Below are 19210 nucleotides of genomic sequence, written 5' to 3'. Positions count from 1 at the left end.
GTGTCAACATGAGGGGGAGTTTACGTGACTGCACTCTTTTTCCCTTGCTATGGTTTTTATCCCACTGGGTTTTTCCTAGTAAGGTTTTTAACGAGGCAGTATAAAAACACGTAATGAAGACAATCATTATGATCATCATCACAAGGGGGAGTGTTGAAAAATATATTTAAAATGTGTGTATTGAATATTTGAATGTTGAATATTTGAATGTTGAAAATAAGAATTGTAAATATTGAAAATTAGTGTGTGATGATGTAGGTAATGATGTATTTTATTTTTGGATTATTTGTAAAGATTTCCTATAAATAGTTCTCTCATTTGTGAAGAAAATCACAATTGAGTAGAGAGAAAAATATTATAAAGTGTGTAGTTTGGTAAATTTTGAGAGTTTGAGATTTTTACTTTTTACCATAAATTTTTACTTTTTCACAACAATTTTTAATTTTTTATAATCACATTATTAAATATACGGGAATTTCATGAATTTTTTTAACCACAAAATCATACAAATTTAACGACACACGACAGAAAAACTTTTTAATTTATTATTTTATATATTGAAACACATTAGTTAATTTGCAATGAATATTTGTTTTTTTCCCCATCAAACCAATCGCTTGCGTGCATCAGCTCTGTGACGTCACAGAGCTTGGACTGTCCCAGTTTAATTGGTAAATGCCATTTTCGTTTAATAAAAAAATTGTGTGTATCATGTATAAATATTTTTCAAATATTATAACACTTAGTAACAATACGTGACAGAATAATATGACACATCTATAAATAACATAAACAAAAATAACTAAGAAATAATTATACACAAGTATAAATTGAGTGACAGTAACCACGATCTTCAAATACACGACTCTCTGATAATATTTTTGGTCCTGCAAAAGTATTTTACAGCCACTATATCATCTTCTTTATATATATTCATTTTCTCTTAGAGTTTATTCTGAGATGGCCGAGGAAAAATCCGAAACCTCAAAACTAAAGGAGTTGATTTACGATGAAAGTAGCGAGGATGAACAGGATTCTGAGTCCGATGATATCGGTCTTCCCCTGGATAAGCTAAGTCTCGGCCCGAAAAAGAAGCTTCTTGTGCTGTGTCTTGGCGGGCTTCTGGTGCACAGGGTTCATATTAGGGATAAGGCCACCGTTCGAGGGTTGCGCCCCGATACAACTTACGGCAAGTTTCTAAGTAAGCTGGCCCGAAATTTAAAATCTTATATTTAACTTGTGTTCATTTATTATTCTTCGTGGGATTTGGTCATTTGTTTTGGCTTCAAACAGTTTTCAAGAGGCCATTTTGCCAGGAGTTCTTGAAATTTTGCTTTGAACGGTTTGATGTCGGGATATGGTCCTCTGCAAGAGAGTAAGCGCCAAGCAACTTATTCTACTTTTTTTTTAATTATTCGGTTAAAAAATCAATATATAATCTGTGTTATTTTGCTTCGGAAACGAACAGTCACAATATAGACGGTGCTTTGAACATTATAACTGGTGGGATGAGAAGTAAACTACTGTTCGTGTGGGTAAGTTTATTTTCAAGAAATACATGTATACCAATTTCTATACGCAATTATAGTTTTACGAAATAGATCCTTGGACGGTAATATATATCCAAAATCCAAATCGTTTGTTTTGTAGAGTCAAGAAGAATGCATTGATTCTGGATTTTTCTGCATAAACAAACCAGAAAAGCCTCTGTTTCTGAAAAATCCAAAAGATCTGTGGGAAAAGAAATACATTACAAAAGGGCAGTATTCATCTTCCAACACTTTGCTCATCGACGATGAGCCTCACACCTGTCTTCTGAATCCGGTATTTTGTTTTACCCTTGCCACTTGTAAATTTTAGAAGAAGCCCTTGTTGGGGAAAACCCATAAACCGCAGAATCATCTAGAATTTGACTGAAATCTTAAGCGGAACCATACCTGAAGCCATAATCCTGAATTCTTTAAAACGTGTCTTGATATTCCAGATCTACGCGCTCTTTCCTTGAGAGAATCTTTTAGTTTCTCTTCAGAACTATTTTCTTAATGGGGCAGAGAATAGTGAAAGTGACAACGCGAGATCTGGGGACCATGACCCATATTTATAGATAATGTTTATCAATATCTTCTGATATTTCTGTTTTAGCCCATCATAAAAACAGAAATTACACTTATGTTTCTACACATTAAAGGCCCACAACCCATTAGATACATTAAAGCCCAATAACCCGAAACATTAATTGATCACTTTATTTTTGGCTTAACTTAATAGACAACCCACAATACATAATTATTCACATATAAGCCCATATAAATAAATTGATCCAACAATCTCCCACTTGGGCTATATGTGCAACTTTATAATTATGTTTGTGAAAATAACCTTATGAGCTCAAAATTGTTGTCATTCCGAAATGTATCTATAACCAATCCGGTCCATCAATCACATCAACATAGGATCAAAGCAGTCTTCGCTACACTCAAGGTAACTAGACCCATCAATGGTCACATATGCCAACACAACTGAACGGCATGGATCATGAAGTGGATGTGTAGCATGGAAATTTCATACAATGTGACCGTAACATGCCTATTTCCAACTGGTCCTCCCTTTAACCTTATTGAGATCAAACTTTAAATCATAATTAGAGTGTGACTTAACTTGAAATTTATTTCTGCAGAAAATAAATTTACATAAATGTAACTGCAATGTCTACAACTGAAAAGCATTTAAAATAACAAACTCCCAGTAAAACTGAATTTCCTCAATTGACATAACACCCATACTAGCAGTGTGCTCATGAAACTGTTTGGGTGGTAGTCCCTTAGTAAGCGGTTCCGCAACCATGGTGTTTGTACCGATATGCTCAATAGACAACTTTCCACTCTGAATTCTTTCTTTAACAACCAGAAACTTGATGTCAATGTGTTTTGACTTCGTCGAGCTCCTGTTGTTATTGGAATACATAACTGCTGATTTATTGTCACAATGTAATCTTAGTGGCCTTTCAATGCCATCAACAATACGCAGTCCAGTGACAAAATTTTGCAGCCATATTCCATGATTGGATGCCTCATAACACGCTACAAATTCAGCTGCCATGGTGGAAGAAGCTATAAGAGACTGTTTAGCACTCTTCCAGGAAATGACACCTCCAGCAAGGAGATAGATGTAACCCGACGTAGATTTCATACTATTTTGGCATCCAGCAAAATCGGAGTCAGTATACCCAATGATCTCTAGCTGATCCATCCTCGATATATGAGCATGTAATCTTTTGTTCTCTGTAGGTACCGTAAAACTCTTTTGACTGCTTTCCAATGTTCCACTCCTGGATTACTTAAATATCGTCCCAACATTCCTGTCACGTACGCAATATCTGGACGTGTACAAACCTGAGCATACATCAGACTCCCCACTGCAGATGCATAGGGAACCTTCTGCATTTCTTTTTCCTCAAAATCATTCTTTGGGCATTGTTTGAGACTAAATTTGTCTCCCTTAGCCACAGGGGTATCTGTTGATTTATAATCTTGCATCCCGTATCGCTTGAGAACTTTCTCGATATAGCCTTTCTGAGATAATCCAAGAATACCCCGAGAACGATCCCGATGTATCTGAATACCCAGTACAAAAGATGCATCACCAAGATCCTTCATCTCAAAATTCTTAGCTAGAAATCTCTTGGTTTCATGCAACAACTCTATATCGTTGCTAGCGAGCAGAATGTCATCAACATATAAAACCAGAAAAATATGCTTACTCCCACTGAACTTATGGTACACACAATCATCGACCAAATTCATCTCAAAACCAAACGAGATGATCACTTGATGAAATTTGAAATACCATTGTCGAGATGCTTGCTTGAGCTCATAGATGGATTTCTTTAATTTGCAAACCATATTATTTGTGTCTTTGGACACAAAATTTTCTGGCTGCACCATATAAATCGTTTCATCAATGTCACCATTTAGAAACGCAGTCTTTACATCCATCTGATGAAGCTCAAGATCGAAATGCGCCACCAAAGCCATTATAATCCTTAAAGAGTCTTTCGAAGAAACCGGAGAGAAAGTCTATTTATAATCAATGCCTTCTTTCTATGTAAAGCCTTTAGCAACAAGACGAGCCTTATATCTTTCCACATTGCCTTTCGAATCCCTCTTGGTTTTAAATATCCATTTGCAACCAATGAGCTTCGTACATTTAGGCAATGGGACAAGATCCCATACGTCATTGTCCTTCATGGACTTTATCTCCTCATTCATGGCATCATTCCACTTTTGAGAGTTAGAACTTTCCATGGCTTGACGGAAGTTAATAGGATCATCCTCCATCAATCCAATGTCTGCCTCATGTTCTTGAAGAAATACAATGTAATCATCTGGCACTGCATTTCTCCGCTCTCTAGTGGATCTCCTTAATGGCATAGGTTCTGGAGGTGCTTGAGTTTGTTCATCTAGAATGAGAGGATCTCTAATATTGTCTTCTTGTATTGTGTCTTGGTCAAAGTGAGGAATATGATTCTGACCAATGTCCAAGACACCTGTGGGAATATTTACATATTCCTCTTCAAAGACAATATCCCTTACTTTATCTCCCCCCGCAAACTCAACATCCTCAAAGAACCTGGCATTTCCTGACTCAAAAATCGACTTACTCGTGGGATCATAAAACTTGTACCCCCTGGATCTTTCAGAGTATCCAATAAAATAACAACTAACCGTCCTGGAGTCCAGTTTCTTTTCATTAGGCTTGTAAGGCCTTGCCTCAGCTGGACATCCCCAAACGTGCAGATGCTTAAGACTGGGCTTTTTACCCGTCCAAAGTTCATAAGGGGTTTTGGTCGCTGCCTTAGTTGGAACCCTGTTAAGGATATATGCTGCGGTCTTTAGTGCTTCTCCCCAGAGTGATTTTGGTAAGGTAGAATGACTGATCATACTCCTCACCATGTCTTTAAGCGTTCTGTTTCCTCTTTCAGCAACACCATTCATAGTGGGCGAACCCGGCATAGTGTACTGTGGGACGATACCGCATTCCTCCAGGAATCTAGCAAAAGGTCCTGGACGTTGTTCACCTGAACCGTCATATCTACCATAGTATTCACTACTACGGTCAGATCTAACGCTTTTAATCTTTAAGCCGAGTTGATTTTCAACTTCAGCTTTCTAGTTTTTGAACACATCCTAATGACTGTGCCTTTTCATGAATGAGATAAATGAAGCCATATCTTGAAAAATCGTCTGTAAACGTTATAAAATACTGTTGACCATTACAAGGAGCCGAAGGGAATGGTCCACAAATATCAGTATGTATAAGTTCTAAGACGCCTGAACACCTGTTGACTTCAAATCTCCTTTTGTTGGTTTGTTTTCCCTTTATACAATTAACACAATTATTAAAATCTGTGTAATCTAAAGGTTCGAGAATTTCGTCTGACACGATTCTCCTTATTCTCTTTTCAGTGATATGACTCAATCTTTTGTGCCATAACGCAACTGAATTCTCACTGATTAATTTTCTTTTAGTGCCTCTACTTGTTTGTAGGGATTCATTAAATGAAGCAATAACATCCAAAGAATAGAGATTATCGTATCCTGATAAAGAACCAGAATCCAACCAATTTTGAATCGAGAAACAAACTGAATATTCCATTTCCAAAAGAACAAGAATAACCAAATTTGTCCAATGCAGAAATGAAAATCAAATTCCGTCTAAAAGACGGCACAACAAATGTTTCATAAAGATCCAAATATATTCCAGTCTTTAACAATAATCTAAATTTTTCTATTGCCTCAACTTTAACTTTGTTGCCGTCACCAACATAGATGAATCTTTCAGCATCACTTGGTTTTCGGCAATCCAGGCAACCCTGCATAGACACACTGATGTGAGTTGTTGCACCAGAATCTATCCACCACGTGTGTCTAGGCACTGAAGTTAAATTAACCTCAGAAGCTTACCTTTCTTAGCACGCCAAGCGTGATAATTACTGCAGTGCTTCTTCATATGCCCATCACTGCCACAGAAAAAACAACCAGAACTTTGAGAATCACTAGGATTCTTCTGTTGTTTCTTCGGAGGCTGTGTATCCGCAGCTTCCTTATACTTTCGTTTCTTTCCTTTATCCTTCGAGGTAGAGGCATAATGAGCACTTTCTGTCTTGTCTTGCTTCAACCTTTCCTCTTCCTGGACACAGTGCGAGATGAGCTCATTCAGAGACCAAGTCTCTTTCTGACAGTTATAGCTCACCTTGAACTGATTAAACTGAGGAGGAAGAGATATCAAAACCAGATGCACCAGCAAGTCCTCAGAGAGGTCATGCTTCAGTGCTTTCAACCTTGAAGCAATATGAGACATTTCCATAATGTACTTCCTGATGTTGCCCTTACCCCTGTACCTCATTGAAACGAGGCTTGCCAAAAGTGTACCAATTTCAGACTTTTCACTTTTAGCAAACCTCTTTTCGAGGTCTTGAAGGAAAGCCTTAGCCGTAGCAATGTCGCTAGACATTGTGCCCCTGAATGTTTCTGGAATGGCCCTCTTCATGATCATCATACACATGCGATTCGATCTCTCCCACCTTTCAAACTCCCTCTTTTCATCAGAGGTACTCTTATCCGTAATGGCGGGATGAGAGTCAATCCTTATCGTAAGGTCTAAATCCATGACTCCGAGAACTATCAACAAATTCTCTTGCCACGATTTAAAATTCGAGCCATTTAACATAGGAATAGAATTTATGTTGGAGTGAATATTTGCAGGAGTCAAATCTGAATAGAGAACAAAAAACCAAATATACATGCTCAACCAAATATCCAAATAAAATAATCAATAAATTCAAATAATGTAAACCCCCATAAACAGAATATCGAGCACTCCGTTAATGTTTCATCTTTGGACAAAAGATTAACTTGTAAGTGATATCCTGGCGCAGCAGTCAAACACTGATAGTAACTATCATGTCAAATAACAACCTTCCTTTGGGCCGATTTATTATTCACATGAAAAACCGAAAAACTATCACATGTTTACCACCACAATTGCATATGTGATTATATTAAATATTAACCTTCCTTTGGGCCGATCAATATTCATATAAATCACATATACCCAAAATCCTTTTGTATTTCAAACTAAAATTAATTTCCATAAAAGAGGTCACTTTGGCGACATTTTATTTCAATTAATCAATTTTAAAATTACATAAAATCTTGTCATTATTTGAATTAATGAATATTTAACCTCAACCGAATAAACCTGAACCAAAATTTTTTTTTAAAAAAAATTTTCGGAAATTCCGTACGGGTCGGGTCGACCCGGTTCCGTACGACCCGACCCGGATCCGTATGGCCCGACCCGAACCCGTACCTTTTTTTTTTTAAATTTAATCCGAATTTTCGATTTTCCTCTAAAATATTTTGTTGAACAAAAACCGGAAGAAAAATCGAAATCTTATACCAAATCTTTAAAATTTTACAACCAAATCTTTTTACCAAAACTGAAACTTTAAAAGATTTGGTTTTCAACCAAAATATTTTCCAGATCTGAAACCTTATCAAAAAAAAAAAATTTTAGATCTAAACCAAAATAATTTTCAGATCTGAAACCGTATCAAAATATTTTCAGATCTGAAAACATATCAATATATTTTCCAGATCTGAAGCCATATCAAAAAAATTTTAAACAAAATTTAATTTTTTTTTCAGATCTGGATCCAAAAAGTATCCAAAAACTTTAAACAAATCTCAATGATTCAAACATGAATGGCTCTGATACCACTTGTTGGGGAAAACCCATAAACCGCAGAATCCATCATGATAAATCATCTAGAATTTGACTGAAATCTTAAGCGGAAGCGTACCTGAAGCCATAATCCCGAATTCTTTAAAACGTGTCTTGATCTTCCAGATCTACGCGCTCTTTCCTTGAGAGAATCCTTTAGTTTCTCTTCATTCTTAATGGGGGAGAGAATAGTGAAAGTGACAACGCGAGATCTGGGGACCATGACCCATATTTATAGATAATGTTTATCAATATCTTCTGATATTTCTGTTTTAGCCCATCATAAAAACAGAAATTACACTTATGTCTCTACACATTAAAGGCCCACAACCCATTAGATACATTAAAGCCCAATAACCCGAAACATCAATTGATCACTTTATTTTGGGCTTAACTTAATAGACAACCCACAATACATAATTATTCACATATAAGCCCATATAAATAAATTGATCTAACAGCCCTTTGATCGATGACTGTTTTACTCCTGTTTGCAGCCTAACACAGCCATTTTCCCAGATCCGTACAAGAAACACGACACTACAGATGCATTCTTGGGTAAAGATTGAGTTCCTAAACCTTATATACACCAGGCTGACTTGTTCATCATTATTTCATATATGCACCAAAAGATAGGTAATATGTCGTGTGTTTTGAATTTATTCAGGTCCAAATGGTGAGCTGAGAAAATTCTTAGATGGGCTTGCAGATGCAGATGGGGATGTTCCTTCTTATGTGAAAGATCATCCAATCGGGCGGCCTGCCATATCGTCGTCGCATCCCGATTGGAATTATTATGCGAGAATCGTCGGTAACTTTGCGAAGAGAGGGTCAAGTTTTGCTGCTGATTCAAGTTCTTCTGAATGTTAGCTCAATAGTTATATGAGAAATAAGATGCTAAAAAATAAGATTTGGGTTTGTAAAGCATCATCATACATGGTTTGTTTGCTCGTGTGAAGTTTGGTGTTATGTTTTGGTTATGGCCAACAAAAGTTTCTTTTGTGGAATCTATCCTAAATAACTAGTTTCAAGTATATGCTTTAACTTTCTTTAAAATCGAACAATAAACTTTCGAATAGAACAGGTTCATAGGAAGGAAAAAATCAAGTGAAATTTTTTTTAATCAGATTAGAAAACGTATTGGCAAAAACTTGTGTGAGACGGTCTCACGGGTCGTATTTTGTGAGACGGATTTTTTATTTGGGTCATCTATGAAAAATATTAATTTTTATGCTAAGAGTTTTACTTTTTATTGTGAATATCGGTAAGATTGACCCGTCTTATAGATAAAAATTCGTAAAATCGTCTCACAAGAGACCTACTCAAACGTACTTTAAGACTAGATTGGTGTGTATGATCAATTACTATCATAAAAAGTACGGTTAGTGGCATCTAATCTACAATGTTGTTCCAACTCTGTTTCAATAATAACAATAGATCCATTTTATCATGCGATTCCGATTCATTGAATATAAACGATTTGGTAGAACGTGTCCATCGCCAAGTCTTGATAAGACTTTATCATATAAATTAGAATATTCTTGGTACGGATTATGAGATAAGGTGGGGTAAAAAGATGATATATATGGTTAAATAAGATACTATGACAAAAATATTTGGCAGGACTTTAATAAGATAGATTAAATTTATGTATTGTAATGTAATATCTAATGAGTTGATTTATTGTGAGACGGTTTCACGAATTTTTATCTATGACACGAGTCAATCTTATCGATATTCACAATAAAAAGTAATATTCTTAGCATAAAAAGTAATATTTTTTCATGGATGACTCAAATAAGATATTCATCTCACAAAATACGATCCGTGAGATCGTCTCATACAAGTTTTTTTCTATCTAAATATATCATTACCATATATGCAATAAAGATAATGTAATAACGTTTAATGAAATAAAAAATGATAAAATAAAATTTAAAGTAAAGAAGAAAATATGTATGCATTCAATAATTATATGTTTCCAACAAATTAATTAGTTTTAAACTATAATTCAAACTAGTAAAAGATGCACACGTGTTGCATGTGTTATTATTTTTAATTTGATTAAATAATTCTAAACAATTACCACGAAATTATTTTCAATTTAAAAGTGTTGTTCGATTTAAAAGAGATTTTTTGTTTAGATTTTTTTTATATAAAATATAAAGTGACTTGAGGAGATTTTAGTAGGGTAAGAAGGGTAGCTATGAAATTAAATATTTTGGTGTCCTCTAAACAAAGGTTGTTTGGATGCTTAAAATTTTGGATTTGGATTTGGAATTAGAATTGGATTTGGAAATTAATGGATTTAGAATTTCATCTGGTGTTTGGTTCGAAATTTAAAAATTCTATTTAAAATTCATTTTTTGTTTGGAAAAAACAAAAATTTGAATTTGAAAATTTAAATTTTACTAAAATAATCTTAATTTTCTTTTACAAAAATCAAGATTTAAAACATATTATTCACATTATTAAAAAACTGAAAAATTAAAATTAATTTTATCAGTATATTTCCAATTATTATTTCAATTATATATTTATGTTATACAAACTACATTAACTCTTATATAATTAATTAACTAATCTTAACAAACACAAAATGAATTATTAAAATAAAATAATCAAACATAACATCTAAATATTCAAATTTAAATTATACAAAATACATTATTTCAAAATTAAATATTCAACCACGTCTTAATTTTATACATAGAAAAATAAATTATTATTGAATAAATAATTGTTCAATATTGATGACAACTATAAGAATAGATCTCAAAAATCAAATATGCAAATAAATAAATTTGTCATTTAATCCAATCATTACATATAAAGATGGTAGAAGGATAATAATTATAAAAAATTTGTGTATATTTTTTAGTTTTATTCAAATTCAAATTACATCAAATCTGACCAATTTTGATAAGATTTTTTTTATACATAACGAAATCCAGTCAAATCCCTTAAAATCCAATTTCATTTTTAAAATCCAACTAACCAAATGGTTAACATCAAGATTTATAAATCCAAATCCCCACACATCCCTCCAAATCCTTGCTTACAAACATAAGGTAAGGGTTTTACACTTGATACTATAGTATAGAAGCATAGATTATAAGTTTTGGTCTAAATACAATTTTTAAATTTAATATTTAAATAAATTTTAGGATATTTTTTATATCATCCCTTGTTTAAGTGTTCTTGACAAGTTTTTTCTTAAATATCACAGCAATATATCTCCTCAAGATTCAAATATAAATTCATTCAGAGATAGCGTAAAAGATACATGAAGACCATAACAAATCATCTACATATAATTGAACACAAGACAGTGTTCCAAAATCCACACACATAAAAGTGCAAGCTTCAAAACAACCATACAAAGATTTCAACACAATACAGTGGAACTACAGTATCATAACCCATAAAATCCATCAAATACACCATAACAAAGTTTATGATAGTACCCCAATTGAAATATGATGTGCAATAGATGTCAAACAGATTTCAGAAGCTTCATTACTTGCACAAGTCTCGCTTCATGGAGAAGACTGAAGAAAAGAGACAATTTGTGTGGTTTTTCCACCATCATCTCAGCTGCAATGACTCTATTCTCCACTTTCAGATATGGAAGCATCCCTAGTGCATCAAATACTTCCTTTGTTCCTTTTGATATCTCCTGATCTTGGCCAATATTTTTAACTATATCGGTGAACCTGTTAATTGCCTCCACAAATATGTCATCACCTAGCATTTGATGCTTCCGTTTCTTGGAACTAGTGGCACCTAGCGAACTTGGATGCATGCCAGAGATTAGTTCAACATTGTCCTCAATGGTATAAAGTCAATCTTCCAACCCATCATTCATATAATTTCCTCCAGTCTCACCCATATTTACTATACCCTGGACAAAATCTGTAAAATTCTCAGCATGTTCATGTCCAAAAAATTTCACACCAGCCATTGTAATATGGCCATCTTTTATACCGCATTGTACTCAAATTGTTGTCACTCTAAAAATATATCAAAAATAAATCCATAAGTATACATGTCATACTTGGCTTTAGTTATTTATTTGATTGTTTTTTGGTCTTTTTCTGCATTAATTTTGCTGATATTGAGGAAACTCTGGTTTCTGAGGATATAGCGAGGTACAGGATTGAAATCTCACTCCTTACTGTGACTCTCACGTGTGCTTGTTTTTTCATGATATTGGTGTGTTATATTTGAATCGAAGGAAGATGATAATGTTGGTTATCCTTGCCTGATCCAAAACTCAAATGGTTGTAAAAATTTATATTTTTCTGAGGGGTTATGATTGGATGACTTAATCAAATCATAGTTTCGACTTTAAAGTAATTTGGTTTATTTTACTACCTTTAAAAGTCCTATATTGCTGGATATTGATACATATGATGTCAAACTGCTTGAGGTTCTTCTTGCTTAGGTAGGTTGCATTCATACATTTGAAGGGATGGTGGGAGAAAATGTGACGGCGACGTGGTTCAATAATATTTGGAAGAGTTCGTGCAAGAGCATATCATGGGAGCCTGACAGACCAGTGAGGGGAATTTTGTCATTTGAAATTTCGAGATTAATGTCAAAAGTTGTTAATATATGGCGGTCTCTCATCTGATGGACATATTCTTAGATTGAGAGAAAGGTTATAAACTCAGTTGGCATTCGGAAGCTTGTTTCCCAGGATGAGTACAATCTTATGGATCATGCTCTTGCTGAGATGACTGGGAATTTGAGAAGCGTGGCACATTCAGTAGCTGTACATGTGCAGAACCAAAATACCATAATCTTGAAAAATTTTTTGAAGACCTCGATGAGATTGATCCCAAATGGTATGGATGGCAATATATGCTCAAGAAGATTGAGAGAAAAGTCAAGAAAATGAACAGATTTGTAGCGGCAACAGAGCAGCTATATCAAGAGCTTGATGTGTTGGCGGATCTTGAGCAGACTTTGAGGCGAATGAGAGCTGATGCTGATGTAGTCCAGGGGAAATTGCTCGAGTTTAAGCAGAAGGTAGTGTGGCAACGCCAGGAAGTAAAGAATCTCGGAGAGATGTCTCCCTGGGTTAGAACATATGACTATATAGTCCGGCTTCTTCTGAGATATTCGTTTACAATTGCTGAGAGGATCAAGCATGTCTATCATGTTAATCATCGAGGACATGTTGAGGGGCTTGATAATGATAAACACATACCAGCTGATTTTTCTTGTGTTCGAATAGATATTCATAATTTGGTACCAATGCATGACCTTTTTTATTTAAATTTAAAAGCTAGTTTTTATTTGAACATTGTCACTAATATAATAGAGACACAAGATAAGTTCCTCATTTCAAGTTTTCCTTTTTTATACGTGGTGCATGACTTTGAATGATGTCCCGATGCACTTTAGGACTTCCTCCAGCAATTGTTCCACTAACAGATCAAATATTTCAATCTCCATTTCAGCCGCTGTGTCGCTTATATATTCTTTCCATCCATCTAAATTCCCGTTGAAATCCGATTCAATCATCATATATATCACTTCAAATTTTTTATCTTTCCAAGAATCCAACTTACTGCAAGTATCCGATTTCATAACGTTCTTTTCCTCTACAGTTGGCTTCTTTGTATCAGCAAAAATCTTGGTAGAATGTTGACAGGTCGAGTTGGTGAGGCTATGGTTCTCTCTGTACAGCGACAATGGTTCATCATCCTCCCAACCTTCCGTTTCTCCTTGGCAGTTGTCACCATCTTTATTATCAGATTCTTCTAGCAATTGTCTCTGAAGTTCGTTTGGATCCAATTCTGCAAGTTTTTCGAATCTTTGGAGTCGGTATAGAAGCTGCTGTCTAGCTCCTGTAGGTTTAATGCAAAAAACAGCTCAATCAACAGATGTTGCATGTCAATATTTCGTAATTGAAGTGAAGATGATGCAAATGCAAGTAAATATAAAAAGATATATAATATATTTAAATTTAAGATTGAAAAGTTATTTGAAAAATTAACGTCACTTACTTTGTACATTTGCATAGCTACATTCAAAATCATAATTTTCTTCTGCATCTTCACTTCCATGGTTATCTTCAAAGTCTTCAAAAGAAGGCTCAAGTACTGATAGCGGACTATATCGTTCCTTTTCTTCTTTTTCTTCTTTCTTTGAAACTTTCATGTCATAATTTTCATCCTCCTATTAAAATGCATAGAGAATTTCATAAACACGCGACAATGTATGACAAATTATGCAAAGAGGCTGGATTTTCGAGTACCCAAAAAAGAAATAACGTGAAGTTGTAGAGAGAAGGGTAAACCTTTTCTAGGTGGCGACTGGGAGAAGCCACCGGAGTACAAAAATCCGGCGTCTGGCTACCGGAGGATGGCGGGCTTTTGCCCATAGAAAATCTGAAAGAGCTTGAGCAAAAGCGCCTTTCAGGAGAAATAAAATCGCCAATAGACTCTGATTCCTTAGACCTGTCACTACATGTGGAAGCTTCCCACTCCGTTGATTTCTCGTCATTGCTCTCCAGCCAATAAACACCGCTCAGCCTTCCGTTAACATGGTGCCAAGAGCACGATTTTCTCCCATTTTCTTCGTGAATGGTCTCATTTTTTAGCCCATTTCTAATCAAAACTTTGATGCGATTATTCCCATCAGACACACGCATCTTGCTAATACAGCAGTTGTGGAATCTCTTCATAATGGATCCAACCAAGCCCAACCGATCATCTTTAAGCTGGGATTTAGGCTTTGACGACCGGGTGGGTATGTGGAGGAATGGAGCGGCATCAGGGGAGTACACACATGAATTATTCACCGCTGAAAGAATTTGAAGAAACGCCGATTTCTTCACACACAGGGAGGAGTCCGGTGATGAAGAAAAACAGACATTTTTACTAAGATTTCCGTGCTTTCTTAGTTGTAAAGTGGTTTTGGTGGTGGGTTTTTGCAGTTGACAGCATTTTTCTGCAAGGTAGGTCTTCAAGTGAAATGGCTCCTGCTCTTGTTTCAATAGCTCATGCAACGAGTGCTTATGTGCCATGTTGCTCAAATGAAAACTGTTTTCTAAAAATATGCACACAAATATACAAGGTTTAAAGAGATAGGTGAACATCTGTGATGCACAGTTGGTTAATATAGAGAGAAAAGGACATGTGGTGGGAGATTAAAAGTCAGGGAAGGTTGAAAGATTTATCCCTCGTAGCTCAGTTTTCATCAGTTTTAAGTGTAATTATATGAGCATAGATAGCTAGCTTTATGCACATAATCCAACGGGAACATAGTCGTGTCTCTCTCCTAACATTGATAGGAAAAAGTGGGTGTTGTTCTTGATGCTCTCGTTAGAGCCCGGGTCATGACCCAGTACATTACTTGAATAGCCCAAACCATCATAATTGCGCATGATACTTTCCTCAGCAGCCGGACATTATTCTCTTCCGGGACCATCAAGAGCCCGGGCTCTCATTCCAGTTCTCGGGAACTTTCTAGCCGGGCTACCTTGAGAAGCGCATCACACTCAAGTGTATCGGTATGAGCAGCCGTCCTACCATACTTAGCAAGTGGACATTGAAAACAAGATAATGATGAATATCTTCCTATAAATAGCAGGTACATTTCTCATTTACGGATTCTGGAACTTTGAATTATTAAGCATTTCATGTATATTCTCACATATACAGTTACTTTGCTTTTCTTCTTCACCTGTTGACTTAAGCATCGGAGTGGCCACGCCGTACACCCCTCCGGCGCCCATTCACGAGTTATTTTCCTTGTTTGCAGGTCTTAATCGAAGCCATTATCCTTACTCAAATTTCCTAAACACAAAATTATCTTCATGATCCGGTGGATTGCCCACATATCTTATACCCGATTCACTTAGATATCATCGTCCCTAATTAAAAGTTAATAATAATCTAGTCTTTTTTCAACCAAACGGGCATGGATACAACTCTGCAGCTCTCGAGTTTCCCTTCGATACTTTCGAGTAATTTCCTTCTGCAAGTAATATATTAAATTATTTTTTTAAGAAAATCAAATTTTCAAGTATTTATTAGTATATTAATTTTTATCAGTAGCAGATTAAATTAGGGGGTTTATTAATATATTTGTTTATTGCATGAGTTATATATATTCTGGCAGCTATATTTCTTCGCGAGCTATATGTTTATTTTTAATCTTTAATTTTTAATGTTAAAATGTTCATTAGAATTAGATAATGTAAACTTGCATTTAAACGCGAGCAGAATCGATCATCTGGATACAGGCCGAGTCGAGCTCAAGAAAGGTGATGCTCACTGAAAATTTAGGGTCCGATTCCAGCAAGTGACACTAGTCCAGACGCATGCTTCAAATTTGTCATGAGCCTGAAATCACGAAGAATACCGTTAGAAGGGGGCCGGGCGGGTGACTCGACGTAGTCCCTCCGACGCTCAAGTCAGAGACTGAGAATATGAGTGGAGAACAGCTAAGGATGCTGCTGAAAAATAATATAGTGAATGAATCGGTTATACATTCGAACCTGATATTTATAGGAGAATACCTGGGTCCATACTGAGCATGTCTTCCATTTGGGATGGGGATGTATCAGGGGTAGTGACGCATCAATGGGGTATCAAAAGGATTTTAACCCAAGCTCGACTATAGTAATTTTCGAATAATTTGAACTTGAATTATGCTCGAAAATTTATTTACAAATATCCTTTTAACTATCAATCAATTATCAACTTTCTTAATTGATATTAACATGCTCGATCAACTCAATTGGAATTTAACAATTTTGTTTTATTCTATGTTTGCTTGAGTTATATAATAATTAGAATTCAAAAAAGTTATGTATCTATATCTCTCAATTTATCATCTATATACATTGCAGATCAACGTTAATTTAATCAAATGTAACTAATATAAAATATAAATTTTAATAAAAATGTAAAACATAAATTAATATATTTTGCCATGCCTGAGAATATGAAACAAACCCTAAAATATTGCAAGAGTGGGCCGAAATTTGGTTCGTTTTCAATTAATTGTATGTAATAGAGTAAGGCCCTTGAAATATTAATGGTCTTTGTCTTTTCCCCCCATTAAATTTATGTCGGAAGATACGACAAAGTTATCATCCATGCGCCTAAAACACAGATTTAAGCAAGGCATATGTGTATTGTAATACTGACGAATTTTTACATGTGAAACGAGTTAATTCTAACGATATTCATAATAAAAAATAATATTCTTAGCATAAAAAATAATATTTTTTCATAGATGACCCAAATAAGAGATATGTATCATAAAAAACGACCCGTGAAATCGTCTCACATAAATTTTTGCATTAAGTAAGTTGTCAATCGTTTTTATGAGCTTGAATATTTTGAATAAATGGTTTTAACATGGTATTATTACCACCAAGGTAATTAAAATTTCAAATGCATGATGCATCAATAACCAAAAGAAAATGATTATTGGTTTTTGGCTTAAAAATTTTAGTTTGTATGTTTCTTAAACCTAGATTCTCCATAATCTTCAATTTAATTTAATTGAGATTCAGAAGCCGGTGAAATGTTGATTCTGCTTCTATAACAATGATTCTTTTAAAAAGTTTGTATTTGAATAACTTATTTATCAAACAATACATAATATGATTTACAACTTTCACTTTTGTTTTTAAACACTAGCCAATTTTGATTTTTCCTCGATTCTTTCTAATATATAAATTTAATCACTTTTTTTATAAATAACAGTTGCAAATATATATATATATATATATGTATATATATTTATATATATATGTGTGTGTGTGTGTTGGCTAATACTAAATGAACTTGCGTGCATATTTTTTGTTAAAAAAAGTTACAGATTGATTGTATTGTGTGGAGGTCTATTAATTGTGCGAGGGCGTGTTCAGAGCTGGTCGGGGTATTTGCTAATTTTAGGTCAGTAAGACCACCTTCATCACATAGGATACCTTGTTCTTGTCAATCTATACATACAAATCATTTCAATCTTATTTTGTTTTATTACATACATACGGATACCTTGTTCTTGTCAATCTATATATCATGCCAATTTTATTTTGTTTTATTACATATATGTGTATGTATGTGTGTCGTGTACTAAATTGTTTAAGAAATAAATTTTTGTATTTTAATTAGTAATAAAGATGTTTAATTTTCTTTATTGAGATTAAGATTTTAGCTTAATTTCACTCAAAAAGTTAACTCAAGGGAGAAGACTGTCAAAGTCAATATATTTAATTCTAATTAATTTAATCGATTGAGACATCTAACACATCGTCTCACGTCCAAAAATGAACAACTAAAGTGTGAAGTTTATAAGATTTTATCGGATGATCTATATGAGAGTCCAACACACAACGGTGTGCATGAACTCTGATACCATGTTAAGATTGAGATTTGAGTCTAACTCAACCTCATAAGTTAGCTCAAGTGAGAGAATTGTTCAAGTCTATATATATAATTCTCAAGCACCCAATCTATCAAATGTAAGACATATAACACAATCATCACGTTCATGAATGATCAAATGAAGTGTGAAGTTTACGAAACATTATTGGGTGGCACATAGGAAATTCCAACATATAACGGTGAGTCTGAACTCTGGTACCATGTTAAGATTATGAATTAACTCTAAATCAACTCCAAAAGCCAGCTCAACGAGCATGATTGTCCAAATCCATATATATATATATATATATTTATTTATTTATATTTCCCAAGGACTTGATACAGTCGATGTTGAACATCTAACACATAATAGTGAGTCTGAACTTTGATTCTATGTTAAGATTGATACTTGAAACTATCTTAGCTTCAAAATTTATTTGAATGGTGTCGGGTTTACATATAGTTCATGGGCCAAACGCTAAACTCTGGGAAGCCCATATTATTATGGCCCAAAATGAATTTTGACGAAAGCCACTTTGCATGGGTTTAATTCCTCTTAATGTTATAAATCCGAAACAATCTACAGCGTGTTATATTTTGATAAATATATTTTCTAATAATATTTAATTTAAAAACCTCACTCTTCGGCTAAAACATATTTATAAAATTTTCCTATCGTTTACTTAAATATTTAAATTTATACTATAAATCCATTTTTTTAAAAATTTTTAGGCCATCTCCAACTGCTAACTCTAATTTGATGAAACTTCTACACCAAAATAATACAATTTTTACACCAACTCCAAATCATCTACTTCAAAATCGTGCACTTCTTTTATTTTATTTACACTAATTATCATGATTTATTTAATATTTTTTTAAAAAATTAATAATTATAAACGATATCTTTAATATTATATTGGAAACAAAAGCATCTATAATAAAATAGCTAAATTATTAATTTAGTTATTTTATATTAATTAAATTTTATTTATAATTTTACATTGAATGTTGAGTTACAAATTATA

The 19210-nt window shown here is 34.1% G+C and overlaps 2 protein-coding genes across 2 annotated transcripts; one reads left to right on the top strand and one right to left on the bottom strand.

The window, feature by feature from the left end:
• Nucleotides 1–934: 934 nt before the first annotated feature.
• Nucleotides 935–8819, top strand: LOC142548509 (uncharacterized). The gene is made up of 6 exons (XM_075656862.1): nucleotides 935–1201; nucleotides 1294–1375; nucleotides 1469–1535; nucleotides 1651–1824; nucleotides 8283–8343; nucleotides 8453–8819. Exons 1-6 carry the CDS (start codon nucleotides 961–963, stop codon nucleotides 8653–8655), a joined length of 828 nt encoding a protein of 275 aa, XP_075512977.1. The 5' UTR covers nucleotides 935–960; the 3' UTR covers nucleotides 8656–8819.
• Nucleotides 8820–13143: 4324 nt separating this feature from the next.
• Nucleotides 13144–14973, bottom strand: LOC142547969 (uncharacterized). Its single transcript, XM_075656340.1, has 3 exons — nucleotides 14096–14973; nucleotides 13803–13974; nucleotides 13144–13643 (listed from the first exon to the last, which is right to left on the bottom strand). Exons 1-3 carry the CDS (start codon nucleotides 14894–14896, stop codon nucleotides 13153–13155), a joined length of 1464 nt encoding a protein of 487 aa, XP_075512455.1. The 5' UTR covers nucleotides 14897–14973; the 3' UTR covers nucleotides 13144–13152.
• Nucleotides 14974–19210: the final 4237 nt, after the last annotated feature.

The sequence above is a fragment of the Primulina tabacum genome, chromosome 6, assembly GCF_025594145.1.
Source record: "Primulina tabacum isolate GXHZ01 chromosome 6, ASM2559414v2, whole genome shotgun sequence".
Lineage (NCBI taxonomy): Eukaryota > Viridiplantae > Streptophyta > Magnoliopsida > Lamiales > Gesneriaceae > Primulina > Primulina tabacum.
Note: the sequence above shows the minus strand (reverse complement) of the source record. Positions and strands in the feature narration are given on the sequence as shown.